We start from the raw sequence: 19,912 nt of genomic DNA, 5'->3' as shown, positions 1-19,912 counted from the left end.
CTTTGGTAGACTTCCCCTAATGAAAACATGTATGCAAATGTACAGAGTGAGCTTGAGAAGTTCTGTATAGATTCTGTTGTTTTTCAGTAATTACAGTTGCTGATAATTAGGCTGCTTAAGGCCAAGACCCTGGCTCTTAAATGTTAATACGTGACTTGTGCTGTATTGAGTGGCTTTACGGTTTTCTATCACTCTTGCTGTGAGACTGAGGAAGGTCAGTGGGAATGTTGTGATTCTTGCATTTGAGGATTGCATCAGCAGAGTAAGATGCTTGCTGTGTAAAACGAGGATTTGAACTGGTGTCTGTTTTCAGGGGTCAGAGAAGGGGCAATATCTAATTGAGAAGGCTTGCTGTTTGAGAGGCAGGGTTTGAAATAATTTGCTTGCCTATTGGGACTGAAAATCACCAGATAAAATTTCTGTCTCAAAACTGGCCTTTGGTCATTGGACTAAGCTTTGCTAATTTTCTGAAAGACTATTTTCAGTCTTCTGGAGCAGGGATATAAAACTGTTGAATTAACGCCTTGTCTTTAACTCTGTTGTAGACTTGTTACTACAGGTATTCCACAGATAGAGAAGGAGCAGTTAATGGTGGATTTGACTAAAGAAAGCCCAATTGTTCAGCTAGTGCAGGAGTATGAAGAAGATACAAGCCAGTCCACAGTAACTTTGCTGTCCAGTGATGAGCAGGAAGAGGAAGCAGCAGCATGGTTTGAGCTAGAGACAGAGAAGTACTGCTGTGACATGGCAGCTGTGTGCTGCATTTCCACCTTCTCAGAGTACCTGCTGAAGTGGTGCTCAGTTGCAGCAGCCAAGCATCGGCAGCACAGTAAAACTGGAGGTGAAGAGAGGCCACCTCACCCTGTGGACGTGCAGCAGCCACAGCCATCTCCAACTGAGTCTGCCCAGACAGCAGCAGAGGAGCCTTTGCCTGAGCAGCTGGACAGCAAAGCTGAGAAACCCCCTGGGTCTGCTGTTGCAGTTGACTTCAGTGCAGTCCATGAGGAGACCAGTAATGAGACCACAGAGTCCATTGAGCTGGAGCCTAGCCATCCTCAAACTGTCTCTCAGTCCCTCCTCCTAGAAGTTACTTCTGAAACAAAGCCATCCCCCACAACAGACATGGTGCTGGAGCCTCCAAAAGAAGACTCGGGCCAGGTGGCACCAAGGGCAACTCCCCAGGTGGATGTCCCAGAGCTCAGCACTGAAATGGAAAAGGCTGAGAGCTCAGTTGTAGAAGAAAGCCCCGAGCCCAGTGTGGCCACCGAGGTAAAGGAGATGAGCACAAGAGAGACTTTTGCTACTCCAGTGATTCTGAAGCCTACAGAGACTGTTCTGCAGCCTGAAAGCACAGTGGACATGGTAGCCAGTGATGCTGTAGAAGGGAAGGAGAGCACTCCAGAAGTGCAGAAACCTGCCGTGCCTCCTGTTGAGCCTCCCGTGCCTGCTGAGAGCAAGGAGGACGAGCAGGCGGCGGAAGAAGCTCTGCTGGCGCTCCCGGTCTCGGGGGGGCCGCAGAGAACAGCCACAGATTTCTATGCTGAGCTGCAGAACTCCACGGAGCTGGGCTATGCCAACGGGAACCTCGTCCATGGATCCAACCAGAAGGAATCCGTCTTCATGCGCCTCAACAACCGCATCAAGGCCCTGGAGGTCAACATGTCCCTCAGCAGCCGCTACCTGGAAGAGCTCAGTCAGAGGTGAGGCTGAGCAGCGCTGGTAAGAGTCCAGGCTGTGAAGTACAGGGGAAGTTGGGCAGGGGGTAAATCACAGCTTAAAGCTTTATGGAAAGCTGAGGAAGGGACCCAAGCCTAGGTGGCTGTTGGAGTTACCCTGTGTGAATCAGGGCTTATTCCCTCTTTGTATTTCACATAAAATACTGTTTGTTTTATTTTGAGGAGTATTGCTGTGGGTTTTTTAAAAGGATAAAGTGTTGTCAGGATGTAGGCACTAATCCTGTCCATAATTCTTTCTACAAAAGGGCACATCCTTCTGTTGCTGTTGAACTAAATGTCACAGACCTTCAAAGCCTTTTTTATTAAATTGTTTCCACTTAAACTACTCTGTTATCTGTAGTAACTCTGGTTAAATAAGTGACTGTGGAGAGGCAACCAAAAGTTTCCTGTGAAGGATGTGTCTATTACTGTTTATCAGTGGTGTTCCTTAGCTACAGGAGAGTGGGGAGATGCACCCATTTCAGAATTGGTTCCAAGGAAGGGACTCACACTTAGATTTATTCTGCGGAGTGAATTCAGTAAATTGGCACTGAGCTTGAAGGTATTGAAATAGATTTGACCATAACCTTGGGGGAAAAAAACAAAACAAAAGGCACATCTGTTTTATTTGTGAAACTTAAAAGGTACCACTTGATGTTTAAATAAAGCTCTTTGGGCAAAGAGAAGGTTTTTGCTGGCATAGTCATGTTTTCTGAAGACAAGTCTAAGCTGAGGAGTTTTGTGCACGAATATTTCAGCCTTAAACACTCTTTGTTTTAGGTACCGAAAACAAATGGAAGAAATGCAGAAGGCTTTCAATAAAACAATAATAAAACTTCAGAACACCTCAAGAATAGCAGAAGAGCAGGTATGATTTGTTTGGAGTATTGCAGTGTTTTCCTAGTTAGAAGGGCTTGCTCTTAATGAAGCCCTGAGAAACCCCTGGGTCTGTTGTTGCAGTTGACTTCAATGAAATCTCTGCCACAGAGGTGCAGAAATCCTCTACCAGCTGAGCTGTAGATCTGCCTTTTGAAAGCATCCATTCCATGCTTCCCTGTTTTTGTCCATTATAAGATTTTTAGACATGTTCTCAGTTGTTTCAGAATAAAGCCATTTTCAGCTCTGTTTTCCGATTTTGTACTTGAAGAAAAGATCAGTTGTCAGCTAAAACTTTTATGATAATGGCTAAAACTTTTTAATTCTTTGGTAATGGCTAAAACTCTTTAATGTCTTTGTCAATGAAAAAGTTACCCAGGTCAGTTCCAACCCTTGTTTCTTGGTTGTAACTGCACTCAAAACAATTTTTTAAACTTGGTTCGTTTTTCATATCTGATTTAAAGTATTGATAGACGATTTCCCTGCTGCTGAAGAAACTGAACCTATGGCAAGGCAGAGGGGTACAGTAATGGCTTAGGCCAAATCTGCATTTAAAACTGATGTGCATGTAACAAAACCTTAACTTCATTCTTTAAAATGTGGATTTTCCCTGCTCTGCCATCTTGACTTTCCTGAGCAGCTGTGAAATAGAGCAGTAACTGCTGTGCTAAACATTCACTAAAGCAGCTGTGCACGTGGCATAGCAGACTTGATCCCAAACTGTCTGGAAGTTTCTGAAGTGCAGTCTCAGGCCTGGAGTTTCTTCATCCATGAACAGCGAAAAAAATGGCAGCTTTCATGTGTTGCCTTTTCTGGGTTGGGTTTGAGGTTTTTTTTTGGACGAGTATCACTGCTGGTCAGTTTGAGGTTACTCTCCCTGGTGTTCTGCTCACCTTCCTTAATTCCTCATAGGATTGAGTCCTGTTAGGGCTCTTCCATGCAGCAGCTGTTAGCTGGGAAGGAGCCATTCCTGGCTGGTCTGGGCTCCTGTCCTTAACTGCTGCCTGTGCATCAGCCTTGGGCTGGAGCTGTGCCTGGGCAGCTGTGTGTGTGTTCTGTGCCTCCTGACACTGACTGTGTGGAGCTGCCTGCTCACTCTGCCCGTGGTGAGGACAGCAGAAGTCTCTCTAATGAAATGCACTTGGCATAATGTGTAGGAGGTGTTAGTTGACAAACAAAGATGTTACCTGAGCACTGTGTTGGAAACAATGCTGGGTAGGCCGTGTGGCTGCTGAGTGCCTTGCTGTGTCAGACAGAACACTGGTTCTGTAGCCATGAGTGCATGTGACAGTGGGAAGCTGGCCACTGACAGCATGCCCATGACTCTGTTCACCACAGGATCAGCGTCAGACAGAGGCAATCCAGCTGTTACAAGCACAGCTCACCAACATGACCCAGCTGGCTTCCAATCTGTCAGCGACGGTGGCGGAATTGAAACGTGAGGTAATCGCAATCCAGAGGAAATAGATGCATGAATCTGTCTATCACATCTCTATTTGAAGAGACCAGTCTTCCAATTGAGTTCTAAATTGTCTGCAGTATTGCTTTCAGCCTACTCTATCTGAAACTTCTAGCTGCAGATTTGAGTAACATGAGCTGTCCTGTGCATAGCAAAATTGGTCATGGTTACTGCAGCCTCTCTAGCCTCCATGATTGTAGTCTGAGCCAAGGCACCCTTCTCCTTTCCCTACTGGCTGTTGTCATCTTTAGAGATTAGGGAGATCTTGGCAGCAATATTAGGAACGTTTTCTCTCCAGTGTTTATGTTCTGACTGCCTGACATTTCAAGCAGTACCATAAACATGATCTTTTATATTTTGTGCATATTGCCAAAGACCTCCCTTGAGCTAACGCTTGGTGAGACTCCTCCTTTGATGCCTGGCTGGCTGAGCTCCTGTTTGAGTGCTGTGGTCAGTGAAACCACATTGAATCAAGTGATTATAATGGTATTTTGTGAAGTAGTGCAGTGTCAGCTGATAAAAAATACAGTTTAGTTTTGCCATAGTGTTGCATCCGTGTCAGCTGTGAATCAGAGAAGTTACTTTCTGAGCCTGCTTTCTTAGGGGAGGTGTGTTGCTTTCAGGGAGGTTGGGATGCTCTTTTTGCAGGAGGTGGCAGCTTCCGTACTTGTGCTGATATTGGAGGCAGGGGAATCTTGTCCTGTTAGCAGTTAGTGGGATTCAGCCTGCACTCCTGAATGCTGCACAGCCAATAGACTGCCTCAAACCTCTGAAAAATTACTGAAATATGAACAGGTGTTTAGTGAAACTAAAGAAAAGTGAGTTGAAAACATAGCACTTGTCTTTCAGAGCTTAAAACATAAGAATGGCAATGTCACGGAATTGTTGTGTCTTCAACAGTTGTCTCAAATCCCTGCAGGTTTCTGATCGCCAGACTTACCTGGTGATTTCTCTGGTTCTCTGCCTCATCCTGGGCTTGGTGCTTTTTGTGCAGCGGTGCAGGAGCCCTTCTCAGTTCTGTGAAGATTACCTCTCAAAAATTCCCAAAAGCAATCACTACCCTAGCCCCAAAAGGTAATGTATTTATGTTTGAAACTCAATTGTTCTTGCAATTTTTATTAATATTTTCTAAGTCTGCTGGTACCGGCACATCTGCTTTAATTCTGAGTCTTCTTTCTGCACACTCAGAATTGGTAGCAAGGGGCTCTTGATCATAACAGTCTCCTAGGAGCATTTTGGGGTTACTGCACTTGAAAAATATGCCTTGATAACTTGTAGCAAACGCAGTACTGTGTCTGTTAGCCAGGCTTTGTTGGGCATCTCAGCAGACAGTTCTGTCTTTCTGCCAAGAATGATTTTTAATGAGAAATGTACATGACAAAGTCCTGAGGAAAATGTGTTAAAAAAGCTTTTCTGGAATTTCCTAGGTGTTTCTCTTCCTATGATGATATGAATTTGAAAAGAAGAACTTCCCTTCCACTGGTCAGATCCCAGTCTTTTCAGCTAGCTGGTAAAGAAGGTATTATTCATATCATACATCTGGTCTGTGGTGTTGCTCTTAGAGCTGCACAATGTGTGTGTTCATGTATGTGTTCTGTGAGATAAGGTGTTCTGTGAGCAAGTTACCAGATACTCACAGAACTGTCCTGAATTATGCTGAAACCTTACATGCAGTTTTTGCTGTAGATCTGTTCTGCTCTGCAGATGGTTTTTTTAGGGTTAGGAGCAATCAGTGCAGGCACTCGGGACTGCAAAGCTGTGAAGATTGCAGAAAGTAGCTTTTTTTCCTCTTGGAAATGCCAGACGTGGGAAGTCTGAGTGTCCTACTTTTATGAAGACCTGATAGCCTATGTTTGAAACTTGGCAGGTAATTAGGATTCAAATTTAACAACTTCAGTAAGAAAGCTTAGACCATTTATCTTGGCTTGGGTATGAGGAATGATCTGATCTTTGTAGTATTCATGGTAGATTTGGGACAACTCAATTTTGATTTCTTAGGCCAGGAGTGTCATGCAAAAGCAAGTGTTGCAGACCATAGTAAATACCAAGTATGCTGCTGACACAGCTCTTCTGGGTGCAGCAAACTTGCCTCACAGGTTTGTTACGTGAATAAAATTCCATTAAAACTCTGGAGTTGGCAGTGTGATGCCATGAACACTAGCTAAGGCCTAGACTAATTTTTTTTCAAAACAGTGCTTTTCCCAAATTCTCCCCACTGGTCTCACACCAGTGTGAACATCTGCCTTGTTGGTGGGTGCACATCTGTGCTGTCAGGGGCAGTCTGCACATGACACACTCTTACACTGGGAGCAGTTTGTTTTCCTAGACTTCAGCACGCACTGACTCCTCCTTTCCCCCAGAGAATGTTCTTTGCACTTCTCCCATGACCGTAACTGTGAGAAGGCCAGGGGTTTTCAGGCGTGTGTCACTGACAGCTGTCACGACAGCACAGGGGCATTTGAATTTCTCTGTGTGCTGACTTTACTTCCAAGTGTTTGTGTTGTGCCCCCCTTCACTTACAAAGGGAGAAACGTGCCCACTCAGTGGAATATTTTGTCGTGCTGCTGTTTAGCTGGGACTGTGTCGCTCTAGAGCTGGCAGTGTCAGCACTGTTGTGTGTCTGTTCTCTCTCTTACAGTGGATCCAGAGGATCTGTACATTGTGGAGCCCCTGAAGTTTTCCCCAGAGAAGAAGGTACTGTTTCATCCTGTGGGGAGGGAGCTGGTGGGGCTGAGGTGTTTGTGCTGGCAGGTGGTGCACGTCTCAGCTGCTCTCCCTGCTGGTTCCTAGGCTTGGCTTGCACGCTCTGCTTGCCTTCCAGAACCTCACCGCTTCTTTATTTTCACTTGTGGTTTCAGAAAAAGCGTTGCAAGTACAAAAGTGAAAAACCAGAGACTATTAAGCCAACAACAGAGCCCCTGCACCCAATAGCCAATGGGGAGATCAAAGGAAGGAAGCCCTTCACAAACCAGAGGGACTTCTCTAACATTGGGGAGGTTTATCACTCTTCCTACAAAGGCCCTCCCTCCGAAGGGAGCTCCGAGACATCGTCGCAGTCGGACGAGTCCTATTTCTGTGGCATCTCAGCGTGCACGAGTCTGTGCAACGGGCAGACCCAAAAGACAAAGACTGAGAAGAGGGCTATAAAACGAAGACGGTCAAAAGTTTCGGACCAAGGGAAGCTCATAAAAACTCTAATACAGACTAAGTCGGGGTCGATGCCAAGTCTGCATGACATAATCAAAGGAAACAAAGATATAACAGTGGGAACACTCGGTGTCACGACAGTCTCTGGACACATCTAAACCTAGCTGAACTTCTCAAACAGGAGAGTGTTTGTTCGTTTGAGAACAGGCTGTGGTATTCTGTGGGAGGATAGTGGGAGACGAAGAGCTCAACTCATTGGAAAGTATTCAGAAATTTGGTTTCTGCCTTTTTAAATAGATGGGATTGTGTCAATCTTGGCTATAAGCTGCAGCTTTACAAGGCTGATAATTTCCTATGAGAACAGCGTCGGGGGGAGGGAGGGCAGGGTTCATTTTATAAAGGTTTTTTTTCACAGTTCCTGGGGCAGAAATTTTTTGAAACCCAGTTTGTTGGGTGGAATAGGGATAAAAGCCTAATCCTCTTCCTTTAGCTTTGTTCCTATTTCTTGCACCTTCCCATATTTATGTGCCTTTTGTCTATTTATAATGCCACTGGAAGAGGGGAGATACAATTGTTTGTCATTTGATTTATTTTGTAATTTCTCTAGCTTTTTTTGAAGATGCAACACTACAGTGCTGTAAAGGGACATGTTTGCCTTCAGCTGGACTCAGTAATGTGGACTGGATACTGTAAAAATACCAAGAGATGGACTTGCCTGACTAGATTCCTGTTTTGCAAACTGTTGAGGAAAATCTCTCACCAGGGATGGCAACTGTGTTTACTTGCACCTTCAGTCACAATCGGAGCTTACTCTGATGTGCAAAATCGGTGACGGTGGCTCTTGAGGATTTCCTCTTGGTGAATGAGGCCGAGGAATGCATTTGTCACCTGAATGGCCTGCTGCAGCTCTCTGGAGGAGGTGGATGAGGAATGCTCACTGCTGTTGTGCTGAAGAATGTGAGGGTGCATTCTCAGAGCCTGCTCTGGGCGTGTTGAGGTTGCCAAGCCTGGGAGCCTGAGCCTTCGGGCTGGTTCACAGCAGGTGTTTCCATAACGTTTGCTTTTGTATTGGCTAACAAATGTGCAGTGTTGGTATGGCTGGTATTTCATACTCAAGTGTTTTTTATTTTGACTGTGACTGTGTACTTGGATACTATAGGATGTGTGGTTGCTGAACTGTTGAGTGTGGTTCTGAGTGAGTGGAACAAAAGGTTATTCCTTTTGACAGGTGTTACAGGTTCATGTTGTACAAAATTATTTATTGAGCACTTTTAGTGGTACCCTTTTTAACAGATCTGATGCCTTTCCTAGGTATTGTATGTAATGTGACTTATTTAAAGCCTTTGTTTTTTTGCTGCTTTCTTGTTAGTTTATGAGTACTTTAAAGTGATGTACTTTCAGAGTTGATCTGCACAATTAGCCAGTCAGAGCACATGAACCAGACGTGTTGAACATGAATTCAGAAGGATGTTAAACTTGGATGAAGAAAATTTCTACCACCAGAGTGCAGCATCCAATGTTGTGGAGCAAGAGTATGTAACTACAGAGCTGTAGTGCCATTAGAAACTGTGAATTTCCAAATAAATCTGAACACTTTGTCTTTCATTTACTGGCATTTTTTTTCCTTTGAGAATCAAACTTGTGGCTTACATTCTTCGCAAAGGACTAGTCTTAAAATATCAGCCCAGGACTAGAACATGGGATCCTTTGGGCTGTAGTAAGGAGTTCATAAACTTGTCAGCCTACATGTGTTTTTCTATTTAAATAAAGAAAAGTGTGGGGGAGTGGATTCTGAGGGCTGAGTGGTGCTTTGTCTGAAAGGTCAGGAATTGTGGCCCTGTGAAACTGCTGGAGAGGTTTCCAGCAGTCAGTTCACACCTTGTCCTGGGGGATCCCTGCATGTGGTGGCTTTCTGTGAGAACTGTATGAAATGAATTGCTACTCAGAGCTAAGGCTTGTGAAGGGTACAAAGGGCCCTGAAAGGAAAGTTAGAGAGTCATTATCTCAAACCAGAGTTTTCAGCTTGAAGTTTGCCCCTTATTGGTCCCTCCCCCTGTGACTTATTTCTGTCAAGCCCAGCAGGACTTATGCAGCCAAATTCACAGGCTGGCCAGCATCTGCTTGTCAGAGGAGACCTCCCCAGCACTGAGTTTTCACTTAAGTGTCTCAGGACTCTGCTTCATCACAGAACTATGGTTTTAAAATGTAATTGAATGTGGAGTTTGCTGAGGGAGGAGAGTGCTGGGTGTTTTGTGGGGGGAGGGAGGAAGTATGGGTTTCTTTCATTTACTCCTTCCTCTTGTTATGTCACTTGTTAGAAGCGTGTGTACCTCTATTGCCCAGGGCTTTTCAGTAAGAATCACCTGAAGCTGGATATGACTGAATTCTTAAAATAAGCACTCTTCAAACAGACACTCTGGCTATGAACTAAAGGACTCCCAGCTCCGTCCTGTGCTGATAAATGAGGCTGCATGTTGAAATCCCAATTACACATTCAGATTTCCAAGTTGACAATTGCAGATGTAAAACCAAATGTAAATCTAATCTGGTCCCTTAATACCCTCTATACTGTGCCTGACTTAGGTCTAAGGGAATTGATGCATTCTGTGGAAATATACTAGTGATAAAGCTTGTCCTGTAATGAACACAAGGCAGTGTGCCATGGGAATAAAGCATCTGAAGGAACCTACAGGGCCAGTTACAGTTTTGCAGACTTGAGAGTGTGTTCTGGTAAGAGATTGGAGATTGAACCACAGATGCCACCTGTTGCTGCCACCCTGCTTTTAGTTATCTGTAACCACTTCTTTAAAAAAAATTCTCTTGCCATCAGGTTACTGTTGCCTAATGTTTTCCTTTCATGTGGGCTCTTGAGTCATTTTTTACTTGCAGTTTTATTAATGTCACGCAATCTAGCTTTCAAAATTCGGTTGTATGGAATCAAGTCTCTTAAATTGGTTATAGACTTTATGTAGGAATAATAATTTCTAATGAAGACAGTTCATACATCTGAAATTCCTGTGTGACAGTCTCATGATGTTGCAAGCAAAGGTTGGACTGCTGTTGGTGTAAAACACCCAGAAGCCAAAGTGTGTGCTGGAGCGAGGATGGTGTCCCTCAGTCCTTGGGCAGGTCCTGAGCCCAAGGTCAAAAAAATCTTTAATGTGAAGGTTTCCATGTGAGGGTGGATGGGTGCAAAGACACCTGGTGTAAGTGCACTGCTGTGTTTGCCCAAGTAAGGTGTTTGGGTTATATACATTCGATATCGGTGGAAAACCAGCCTTTCTTAAAGATGCAGACCCTACCAGCTGTGTGGTGATGTAAGCAGAAAACTCAGATCTGAGGTGGTGTCTGGCTTCTGCTTTTGCCAAGTTACAGCACGGGGTGGAACAGCTTAGCAGGTTTTGCTTCATGAGGTACAAAGATGTTCCACCTCATTTGGAACGGACGTGGAGAGCCCTGCCCACGGAGTGCTGCGGGGTATCTCATCTCCTGCAAACCCTGAGTGTCCAACGGCAGCTGCTGCCACGCTTTGTGACAGCTCCACGAGGGCCTCTTCCCACAGCTTCCACAGAAACGCTTCGTGCTGAAACTCACTCACCTTGCTCACTTAGCCCTTCTCTAATTCAAGCAGATGGACTTCTTCCAAGCTCCCAAGGAGGCTCCTGCTGCCTTCCTGCTGTGTGATCCTGAGCAGTGGCTGGGGGCTGCAGCTGGTCCTTGCTGTGCTGCTTTCCACTGAGTCACCAGGAGCTCCCACGCAGCAGGGCAGCTTTTGGGAGGCAATGCAGAGGAGCTGAGCTCTGCCCCTTGTGGACCTAGAGATGGAACAGAAACGTTTGCCACCTTGGGGCCTGTTTTTCTGCCCTGTTAGATGTGGTTGGAGCCTCCGTCCAGCTGCTGTGTCCTCTGTGAGCTCGCAGCAGACAACAGTCTCTGTCTGCTGTTTCTCTTTTCCCAGAAAAACAGCTGGGAGCAGCTACTGAAGCTTCTGTGAGTTGGGAGCTTCTGTGAGGCTGGGGCAGGGCACAGACCCTGCAGAAGGGCTTGGGAATGAGACCCTTGGGAATGTCTGCCCTCCCTTCAGCTGGGGGGACAGGAACTCAACACCTGCACGTTCTCTTGGTCTTCTTCACAACTGGCCACAGCACCTTGTTCTGTTTTGTCCTGTGGCACCATGGAATGACCCTGCTGCTCTGTTTCTCAGAAGAGATCCCCTTACCTCATAACCACTCTACCTCATTTCCCTGCTCTTACCACAGGCACAGAAGAAATGAAAGCAGCAGAGTAACAAAAGTCTCTTGTTCTCACTTGTTCTCATCTGCTTTGGCCCCTTGGGTTCTCTCTCACCTCAGGACAGGGCCCTGTTTTGCTGAATCCAGGGCTGCTGGCTGCTTGTTGGAATCAGGGTGAAGGAGAGGACAGAGCACCTTGCTCACTGGAAGAGGATGTGTTAGGCACTGTAATGCCAGGCCAGAGCTGTTAACAGTGGACTTTAAAACCTGTTCTGGAGTGTGAATATCTGAATGTCCTTGTCATGGCTTATATGTGCAACAAATGCTCCTAGCAAGGAGAGCAGTTGTTGAGGAAATGAAAAGCATCACCTTTATTTGAGAAACCAAACTGTTAATGAACACATAATAAAGGAAACAACATGAAGATGTTGGTGCTAACTGCAAGGGCTGGGTGAGTTCTGGTGCCTTCCACATCCCTCTGAGGCTTCAGCAGATGGAGACCCACTCCCTTTGGAGGCAGCTCTCACAAGCATCTGTACCAGTGTTCAGTCAAAAATCCATCTTTTTGTTCAAACTCCTTCAGATTTGGCTCACAACTAGTGGCTCCTTGGGAGGCTTTTTATTCTGTGAGATTTAAGAGCTCTCTCCTGCTGGAAATCATCCCTCTCTTCACAGGTTTTCCACACGCTGTCCATCCCTCCCTGCCAACCTGCTCTTGAACAGACAGATTTGAACCTCCTTTCTGTCCAACAGTTCCTGCAACTTCTTCCAGAGCCTCTCTGGAGTTGAACAAAGATTCGTGAAGTGAGTTCCAGGAGTGTCTGTAGCTGTCCAGAGCTGTGTGTGAGGTCTCATGGGAGCTGTGGGCTTTGCCTGCTGGAAGCTCATGTCCAGCTGAGGTGCCTCTCAGCTTCAGACTTACTTTATTTCTAGCACGTTGTTTTCTAGCTGAAGAGCTCGATCTGCAGTCTTTGTTCCTTGCCTTGTTTTCTTCTGATTCAATTCTCTGTCCTCATGGTGTTGAATCCTGTGTTTTTGAATGCGAATGATTCTCAACTTTCTCAGTTGCTCTTGGGTGCAGTTCCTGCAGCCCTGTTGGCTTTCAAGAGTTGCTTTTTAACATTTCCACTAGTCATTAGTGTAATGGGAAATATTTGTTAATTGCTTCCAGAGAGACTCTGTCCAAAACACAGTGAGAGCCTCTCCTACACAGAGGTTCACACTTCAGTTTTTGTTTTGAGTTTCAGGGTTTATGTTCTGTCAAGTATTAGATCTGGATCATTGTCCAAGTCCTGCTTTCTTTGGGCTGTTTCAGGCAGGTCCCTAAATCCTGCTGATACAAACTCTTAGCTGCTGGCTGATTCTCTACCATCAACTTTAACATAATTGTGTGTCTTGTTAATAAGAGCTCCCACCTCTCCTCTGCAGTTGAACTGGGGAAGGAGAGTGTTCTTCTGAGCAAATCCTCTTTTGCAGTCTGTGTAATGTTTTTTGTTGCTTTGGTAAAGGGGAACAATTCTCTGATGAGGGCTATGGAAAATATTCCTTCCTGTTCAAGTGACATAACAGGGCTGCTGGAAAGAGGGTGTACAGACTGGGAGGATAGGGTGGTGAAGGCAAAGCTGACACCCCTTTTGTCCTCCTTTATGCCCTGTTTTCCTGCCCAGCTGTCCTTGTTAGGATGGCCTCAGCCTTGTCTAAATTCTGGCTCTAGGCCTCCTAGCGAAATTTACGTGACTGAAGTGCCTACCTACAGCAAATTGTCCTGCCATTATTTCAGTAGTCCTGTTCATATCCTGTGTCGTTTGAGCACAGGAAGCCAGCAGAGCACAGAGCCTGCAGGCACCACTGCCTGCTTTTTTTTTGGACTAGAGGATCTCCAGAGGTCCCTTCCACCCCCAGCCATCCTGTGGCTCTGTGATCCTGATGTGCTGTGCAGACACAGCCCTGCCTGGCACCATCTCCCAGTCAGGGTCTGTCATCTTGTGGTGTCTGAAGGGGGTGGCAGGAAAACAGAGTGACAGCAGGACCAGCAGAGGGAGAGGTCCCTGAAAGCATGTTGTGCACTAAGTATTTTTGATGGTAAAATAGCCCCAACCTTTGGTTTGCCACCACATGAGGTATTAGCAGGCTCTTGATCTGGGCATCCAAAAAGAAGGTGCAGCTGAAATGGCTTCAGTTGGTTTCCTTGTCTCTCCCTCTCACCCACCCTTTAAAAAATATCTTTGTGAAAGTGGGAAGCAGTGGGTGTGGAGTAAGAACACTTGTGGCATTTAAGGGAAACTGCTACTCTCTCCTCAGTCCCACCTCAACAAGCTGTTGGCATTAACACAGTGTCAGAAAAACGTGCGAGTGGATCCTCTCCAGGCAAAGCCATCGTGTGACCCTCTCTTGTAGCAGCTGTGGGAGGGGATGGGGACCTGTCCTTGGGTGGCTGTTCTGGGACAGAGACAGGGGGACTGAGCCAGGCTAGGCATGACCAAGCTTGAACTTGCTGGATTTGGATTTCTGTTGCTTCTGTGCCTCTTAAACCCTGAAGTGTGAGGAAGAGCCAGATGGGGTTGTTGAAACCTGTAATGTGGATTGCTGCTGAAGCGAAAGGCTGGTGAATATCTTCAAAAAGCAGTGGGGTGTCTGGTGGTGCAAGACTTTGTCAGCACATCTGATTTATTGGTGTGGTTGCAGGCAAAGCTGAGCCCTTGCTTCAGAGAAACAAGTGTACAAAGGTTCAAATGTGCCCTTTTCAGATCCCAGTTTTGATGTTCAAGATCAAAGTCTGTGTATTGTGATTGCTTCCTTCAGCCACAGGAAACTAATCTCTGGTTTGCTCTTGTGTTAAGCATTTCCTTTTTTTAAACATTACCCCATAAAAATACACACTTCAACACGGGTCTGTAAAGTGCAAGAAAAGAGTGTTTCTAATTGCTCGTGTGCACCTGTAAATCTGTGGGGAAATCTCACTGTCCCCACTTAGAAATCTGCAGTACATGAGGAATAGAAATTGAGAAATGGAAATGTCCCTGTCTCTTTTCATTAGGATATTGTAATGAGCTTTTAGAAGTGCTGGCCCTTGCAGCATGCTCTGGACTCTGTTTTTCCTTGGAAGGTGGGAGGGCAGCCCCGGAGCTGGCTCTGCCTGGGCTGCTCCCGCTGGGGCAGCTCTGCTCAGGCTGCCTTCCTGTTCTCTGAGGCTTTTACCGCGGCAGGAGAGCGTCCGTGCGCTGTGCCCGGGACCGTGCCCCGCGGAGCTGCCCGGCTGGGATGCCCGGCGGCGAGGAACGGAGCGATCCCCGCATTCCGCGGGCTCGGCTCTGCATCCCCTGTCCGGCAGGACTCCTCGGCCCCGTCCCTCCCTTGCGGTGCAGGGTGCCGGAGGCTTTGCCGCTCCTGTGGCTGGGCAGACGTGCCGGCGGTCGGGAGTGCGGAGGGCAGCGGCCCGGGCGCTTTCGGGGAGCGGCTGCGGGTGTCGGACCGCGGAGCCGCGGGCGGCAGCGCGGCCCCCGGAGCGGGGCTGTGGGAGGAGGGTGGGTCCCGAGCCCCAGCGGGGCCGGAAGGGGCTTTGCTGCTGATGCTTCGAGGCTTTCGGAGTCGCAGCATCCCTCGCAGCCGCACGGATGCAGCCGCAGCAGGGCAGAGCCGCCCCCGGGGCTCGGGCTGCGCCCGGCCCGGCGGGGTTCGGGCGCCGCAAGGACGAGCCCAGCAGGCAGGTCCGGCCCGTGCCGCTGCCGCCCGTGCAGCAGAACCTGAACTACTACCCGCAGATCTTCTGGGTGGACGGCTGTGCCGACGCAGGGGCTCCCTGCCCCACGGCTGCCCCCGCGGCTCCTTGCCCAGCGCCCGTCCCCGAGCGGGGCAGAAAGCCACGGAACGGCAGCGGAGGAGAAAGGAGGAGCGCCGGCTTCCTCGTGATGTTCTTGCTGATCCTGGTGGCCTTCACCGGAGTGGGGCTGAGCATATTTAAGATTTTTCACCTGGAGAAGGAAGTGGATGAACTCAGAGAGGTGAGGTCTGCCTGGCTGGGCGCAGGTCCCTGGGGAAACGGGGAAAAGGAGCTCTTGGGACGGGGGCTGAGATGCTCCCAAGGGGCAGGATGGTGGCACTTCGGTGTCTGCTGCGACAGAGGAAGGGGGTGCTTGTTCCCGTGAGTCAGCCCCTGACTGATTTATCAGCATATCTCCGTGCTCCTGAGCGCTGCCAGCTCTCTCCCTGCGAATTTCTTAGCACTTTGCAGCTCCCCATGGAGATAAACCCTCAGTCTGAGCCGCTGCTAAAGGCAGTCCCCGGCTGCTCATGCTCTCAGCCTAAGCCACTGTCCCTCTTCTCTCTTGCCAGTCTGCCAGCGCTGAGCACATCCCTCCAGCCTCTCAGAGACTCACAGGTGAGTCCGTGCCTGCAGGGGGAACCCACTGAAATTGAAACTTTCCACAAGAACCTGCCAATTCTTCTAGATTTCATTTAGGGAAAAAAAAAAAAAAAAAAAAAAAAAAAAAAAAAAAAAAAAAAAAAAAAAAAAAGGTTTCAATTTGGGTGGAACAATTTAAGAATTGTGGTTTAAACTTCCAAACTATTGCTTTTCTTTTGCATTCCATGTTAATGTTATAAGTGAGGATATCCTTTTCAAAAATGGCCAAGTCAGAAAGAAATTTTCAGTCCTCTAGACAGTTTTTTTCTAGATCTGAAAAGGTTTTATTTTTCCCTTGAGAATTTTATTAATTAGACCATTTATTTTCAAATTTGTTCTGATACTGAATCAAAAAAAAAAAAATTGAAATAGCAAAATTCTTGGCAAAGCGAAGTCCTGGTTTTCATCAAGTCCTAAACTAAATTTTCCCCTTTAGGGGAAGGTGAGCTCTCATTTGAAGTGGATGCCCAGTGCTCTGATCACAGGCTTCTTTAGCAGAGGCTGAACATAAATAATAAACCTGAATTTCTTGAGGGGGGCTGGATAAAGAAATAGAAACAGGAAAATAGTGTAAATGAGAAGGGGGAGCAGAGAGGAAAATTTAATTGGATCGAGAAAAGAAAAGGCTGCTTCTGAAATGAGAGAAGATGAAGGAGATGTTGAGGAAAAGTGAAGGGATGGAGTGGGATGGGCTCCAAATACCGAGTCACTGGAATGGGCCCATCTCTCCAAAGGGAGCTCAGCCCTGCAGGGCAGGCAGAGCTTTCCCAGCTGTGCTCTCCCGTCTCTTGCCTGGCCAGTGGGATGGATGGTTTGCAGGGTCTCAGGTGTCCCCCCTGCTCTCTGGGCTGGCTTCTCTGTGGAGCTCCTGGCCAATGTCTTTTCTATCTTTGTGCAGGGCAGAGGAAGGAGGTGAGGAGGGCAGCCCATGTAACAGGTACGTGCTGGGAAGCAGGGCTGGCAGCTGGGATGGGCTCAGGGGTGCCATGGCAGCTGGGATGAGATCAGGGGGTGCCATGGCAGCTGGGATGAGATCAGGGGGTGAAATGGCAGCTGGGATGGGCTCAGGGGGTGCCATGGCAGCTGGGATGGGCTCAGGGGGTGCCATGGCAGCTGGGATGGACTCGGGGGTGCCATGGCAGCTGGGATGGGGTCACAGGGTGCCATGGCAGCTGGGATGGGCTCAGGGGGTGAAATGGCAACTGGGATGAGATCAGGGGGTGAAATGGCAGCTGGGATGGGCTCAGGGGGTGCCATGGCAGCTGGGATGGACTCGGGGGTGCCATGGCAGCTGGGATGGGGTCACAGGGTGCCATGGCAGCTAGGATGGGCTCAGGGGGTGCCATGGCAGCTGGGATGGGGTCACAGGGTGCCATGGCAGCTGGGATGGGCTCAGGGGGTGCCATGGCAGCTGGGATGGGGTCACAGGGTGCCATGGCAGCTGGGATGGGCTCAGGGGGTGCCATGGCAGCTGGGATGGGGTCACAGGGTGCCATGGCTGGAGTTATGAGGAGCCCACCCCACAGAGGCTTTGCTCTCCTCCTCGGGAGACATGTCTGCTCTGACGGTGGAAATTTGCTCCGTAGACAAAACCCTCCCCCTCATTTCTGCTCCTCAGCGAGGCCTGGCTTTGGCTTGGTTTTTGGGGTGTGCAGGGCAGGAGCTGGCCCTGGGGCCGGCGTTGCTGAGGGGTGAGGCCTGGGAGGACTTCCGACGTTGCAGACAAGGCTTGGAGAACGGCCGCCTTGCGATGTGGGGTGTGAGCAAAACCCACCCAACCCAATGTGCTTCCCACCTGGTTTTTTGGTCTTGTTTTGGCTTCCAGGCAACCCAGCCCAGCAGGACCTGCCTCTGGAGTGGGAGCCCACCTCTGGCCATGCCTACACCAGTGGCATCCAGTACCACAACCGGGGGCTGCTGGTCAGCGAGCCGGGGCTGTACTTTGTGTACTCCAAGGTCCTGTTCCGCGGCAGTGCCTGCGACAGCCAGCTCCTGTCCCACGTGGTGTACAAGAGGAACCCGGCCTCGCCGGGCAGCCTTGTGCTCATGGAGGACAAAGCCACCAACTTCTGCACGGGCCAGAGGATGTGGGCCCGCAACAGCTACCTGGGGGCTCTCTTCAAGCTCAGGAAGATGGACAGCTTGCACGTCAACGTCTCCAAAATCGCCCTGGTGAACTTTGAGGAATCCAAGACTTTCTTTGGTTTGTTTAAGCTTTGAAACAGAGCATGGCTGGCAGCCCCTTCACACCCACACCCACACGGACGTGTGAGGGCCGAGTCCTGCCTGGGCACCACAAAACCCACCCAGAAACCATGTCTGGGCTTCAGCATGAGGGGATCCAAGCAACTGGGAAAGGCTTGAAAGCAGACACCTGGAAAGCACCAGGTTGAAGAGAATTGCACATATTCTCCTTACACAAACCCCAACAAACTCGGAAAGTGCCATGCTGAGGACCCTGCTGGAGCTCACTACTCGCTGCCTAAGAAGATGCTGGGACCTGCTGCTCCCCGGGGTGTCACAGCCCTAGTGGGGACAGCTGGGGGGTGTCATGGAGGTGTCTGGGTCGTGCCACGACACCACAGACAGTGGTGTGGGGATGAGCAGTGTGAACAACTGCTCCCCCTGAGCCATGGCTGGCCCTGCCCAGCACTGGGACTGCTGTACCACAGGCACCTCCTGCTGTCTGGCCTGGGATAGGTGCTGTGTTCATTTTCTGTTAAGCTATGGACCGTTCCCACCCCAGAAAATGCTCCCCAACCACTTTATTTAACTCATCCCAGCTGCCTTGCAAGGAACGTGCCAGGAGCAGCAGTGCCCTGAGGGATGTCCCAGAAGTGGCAGCGTGACCACACCATGGTGGTGGGCATGGTGGGGTGGCCACGGGCTCTGCAGGTGCAATCTAAGCATCACGGCAGTGCAGGGCAGTGGGGCTTGGGGTGAAAGCAGCATCTCGAGCCCCCCTCCTGCCCTTTCAGCACAGGAGGGGTCTCCATGGAGGCCTGGTCTGCCACCCCTTTCCTGATGCAGGTGGTGACATGCTGGCACCTGTCAATTGCATGGCCCTGGCTGGGACCCTTGCCATGAGATGTTCTCTCCTGAGAAAAACACAGATAGTAAATATATATTTTTCTAGTGAGTGGTGCTGTCCTCTCCTCATTTGGTGCAACAGGCTGGGCCATGGCCAAAGCACTGCAAGGCGTCTGTGATCAGGGGTCAGTGCCTCATTCCTTCTCCAGCAGCGTGGCAGAAATCTGGGAGCCTCATCCCCCTTTCCTGCCTGCTTGGCACTGCACAGGGCCCTTTCCAGGAGGCTCTGGAGCTCCAGCATTGAAACATCAGGATCTGGGGCCTGGGAAGGTGTGGTGTGGGCAGCACAGAGCAGGCAGCCCAAGGCCACGCTGGCCACCAGGAAGGGGCTGGTCTCAAAGCACCTTCAGAGCTGGAGAGGAGCCGGGCACTGGTGGCTGAGCAGAAGTGCTGCTGTCTGTCCCCAGAGGCACCACCTGTGCGACCTCTGGCCCCAGAAGCACTGCTCACAGAGTGGTCTGAAGGGCAAAGAAACAAAGTGGTGTAAAAAAAGCCCCAAACCCTATTTGTTCATCCTGGTGTCAGCTCCACGGAGTTCCAACCCCGGGGCTGTCACTGCCCCTGCCACCAGGCAGGACACAAAGGCTGCAGCTGTCCCATCATCACCTTTGCCCTGCAGCTCTGCTGTTGCTCTCAGTGAGTGTGGCTCCTCAGCAGCCTGCAGCCTTTGTTTCCTTTGCCACGGTGCTGCTCTCAGCTCGGTGGCCTGTGGTTTGTGTTGTCTGCTTCAGAGAAGTTTATTTCTTCAAAACTTCTCAGTGGTCTGGCTACTGCTGTGGCCAGAGGGAGGGGAAAAGTGCAGCCCTGCTCACATTGCTGATGTTTCCACTGGATTTCTCTGGGCGGAAAGGATCTCAAAAGGATGAAGTTCAGGGGTCTTCTGGCTTGACTTTTTCTCTGCACGTATCAGAGGGTAAAACTGCACAGCACAGAGGTGGAGCTGCTGCATCCAGGAAAGGCTGGAAATTGCTGTCCTCTTCTGATTGCTCTT

The 19,912-nt window shown here is 49.0% G+C and overlaps 2 protein-coding genes across 5 annotated transcripts in view; both read left to right on the top strand.

The window, feature by feature from the left end:
• SUCO (SUN domain containing ossification factor) overlaps nt 1–8,802 on the top strand; it is a 38,323-nt gene extending 29,521 nt beyond the window's left edge. For 2 of the 4 annotated variants that reach the window (XM_053950354.1, XM_053950352.1), the window contains 7 exons: nt 546–1,700; nt 2,496–2,583; nt 3,930–4,034; nt 4,970–5,124; nt 5,478–5,569; nt 6,689–6,744; nt 6,909–8,802. In XM_053950354.1, the coding sequence (XP_053806329.1) occupies nt 546–1,700; nt 2,496–2,583; nt 3,930–4,034; nt 4,970–5,124; nt 5,478–5,569; nt 6,689–6,744; nt 6,909–7,355 (2,098 nt within the window). In that variant the 3' untranslated portion in view covers nt 7,356–8,802. Of the gene's footprint in view, nt 1–545; nt 1,701–2,495; nt 2,584–3,929; nt 4,035–4,969; nt 5,125–5,477; nt 5,570–5,754; nt 5,918–6,688; nt 6,745–6,908 lie in introns of those variants that run through there. The other 2 variants (XR_008432329.1, XM_053950353.1) reach the window with 2 other exon arrangements.
• A 6,241-nt stretch (nt 8,803–15,043) lies between these two features.
• FASLG (Fas ligand) lies at nt 15,044–18,051 on the top strand. The gene is made up of 4 exons (XM_053950988.1): nt 15,044–15,430; nt 15,762–15,807; nt 16,730–16,768; nt 17,657–18,051. The coding sequence occupies exons 1-4, from the start codon at nt 15,044–15,046 to the stop codon at nt 18,049–18,051; spliced, it is 867 nt and encodes a 288-aa protein (XP_053806963.1).
• Nucleotides 18,052–19,912: the final 1,861 nt, after the last annotated feature.

This window comes from Vidua chalybeata, chromosome 9 (assembly GCF_026979565.1).
Source record: "Vidua chalybeata isolate OUT-0048 chromosome 9, bVidCha1 merged haplotype, whole genome shotgun sequence".
NCBI lineage: Eukaryota > Metazoa > Chordata > Aves > Passeriformes > Viduidae > Vidua > Vidua chalybeata.
This window is presented reverse-complemented; position numbering and strand designations above follow the sequence as displayed.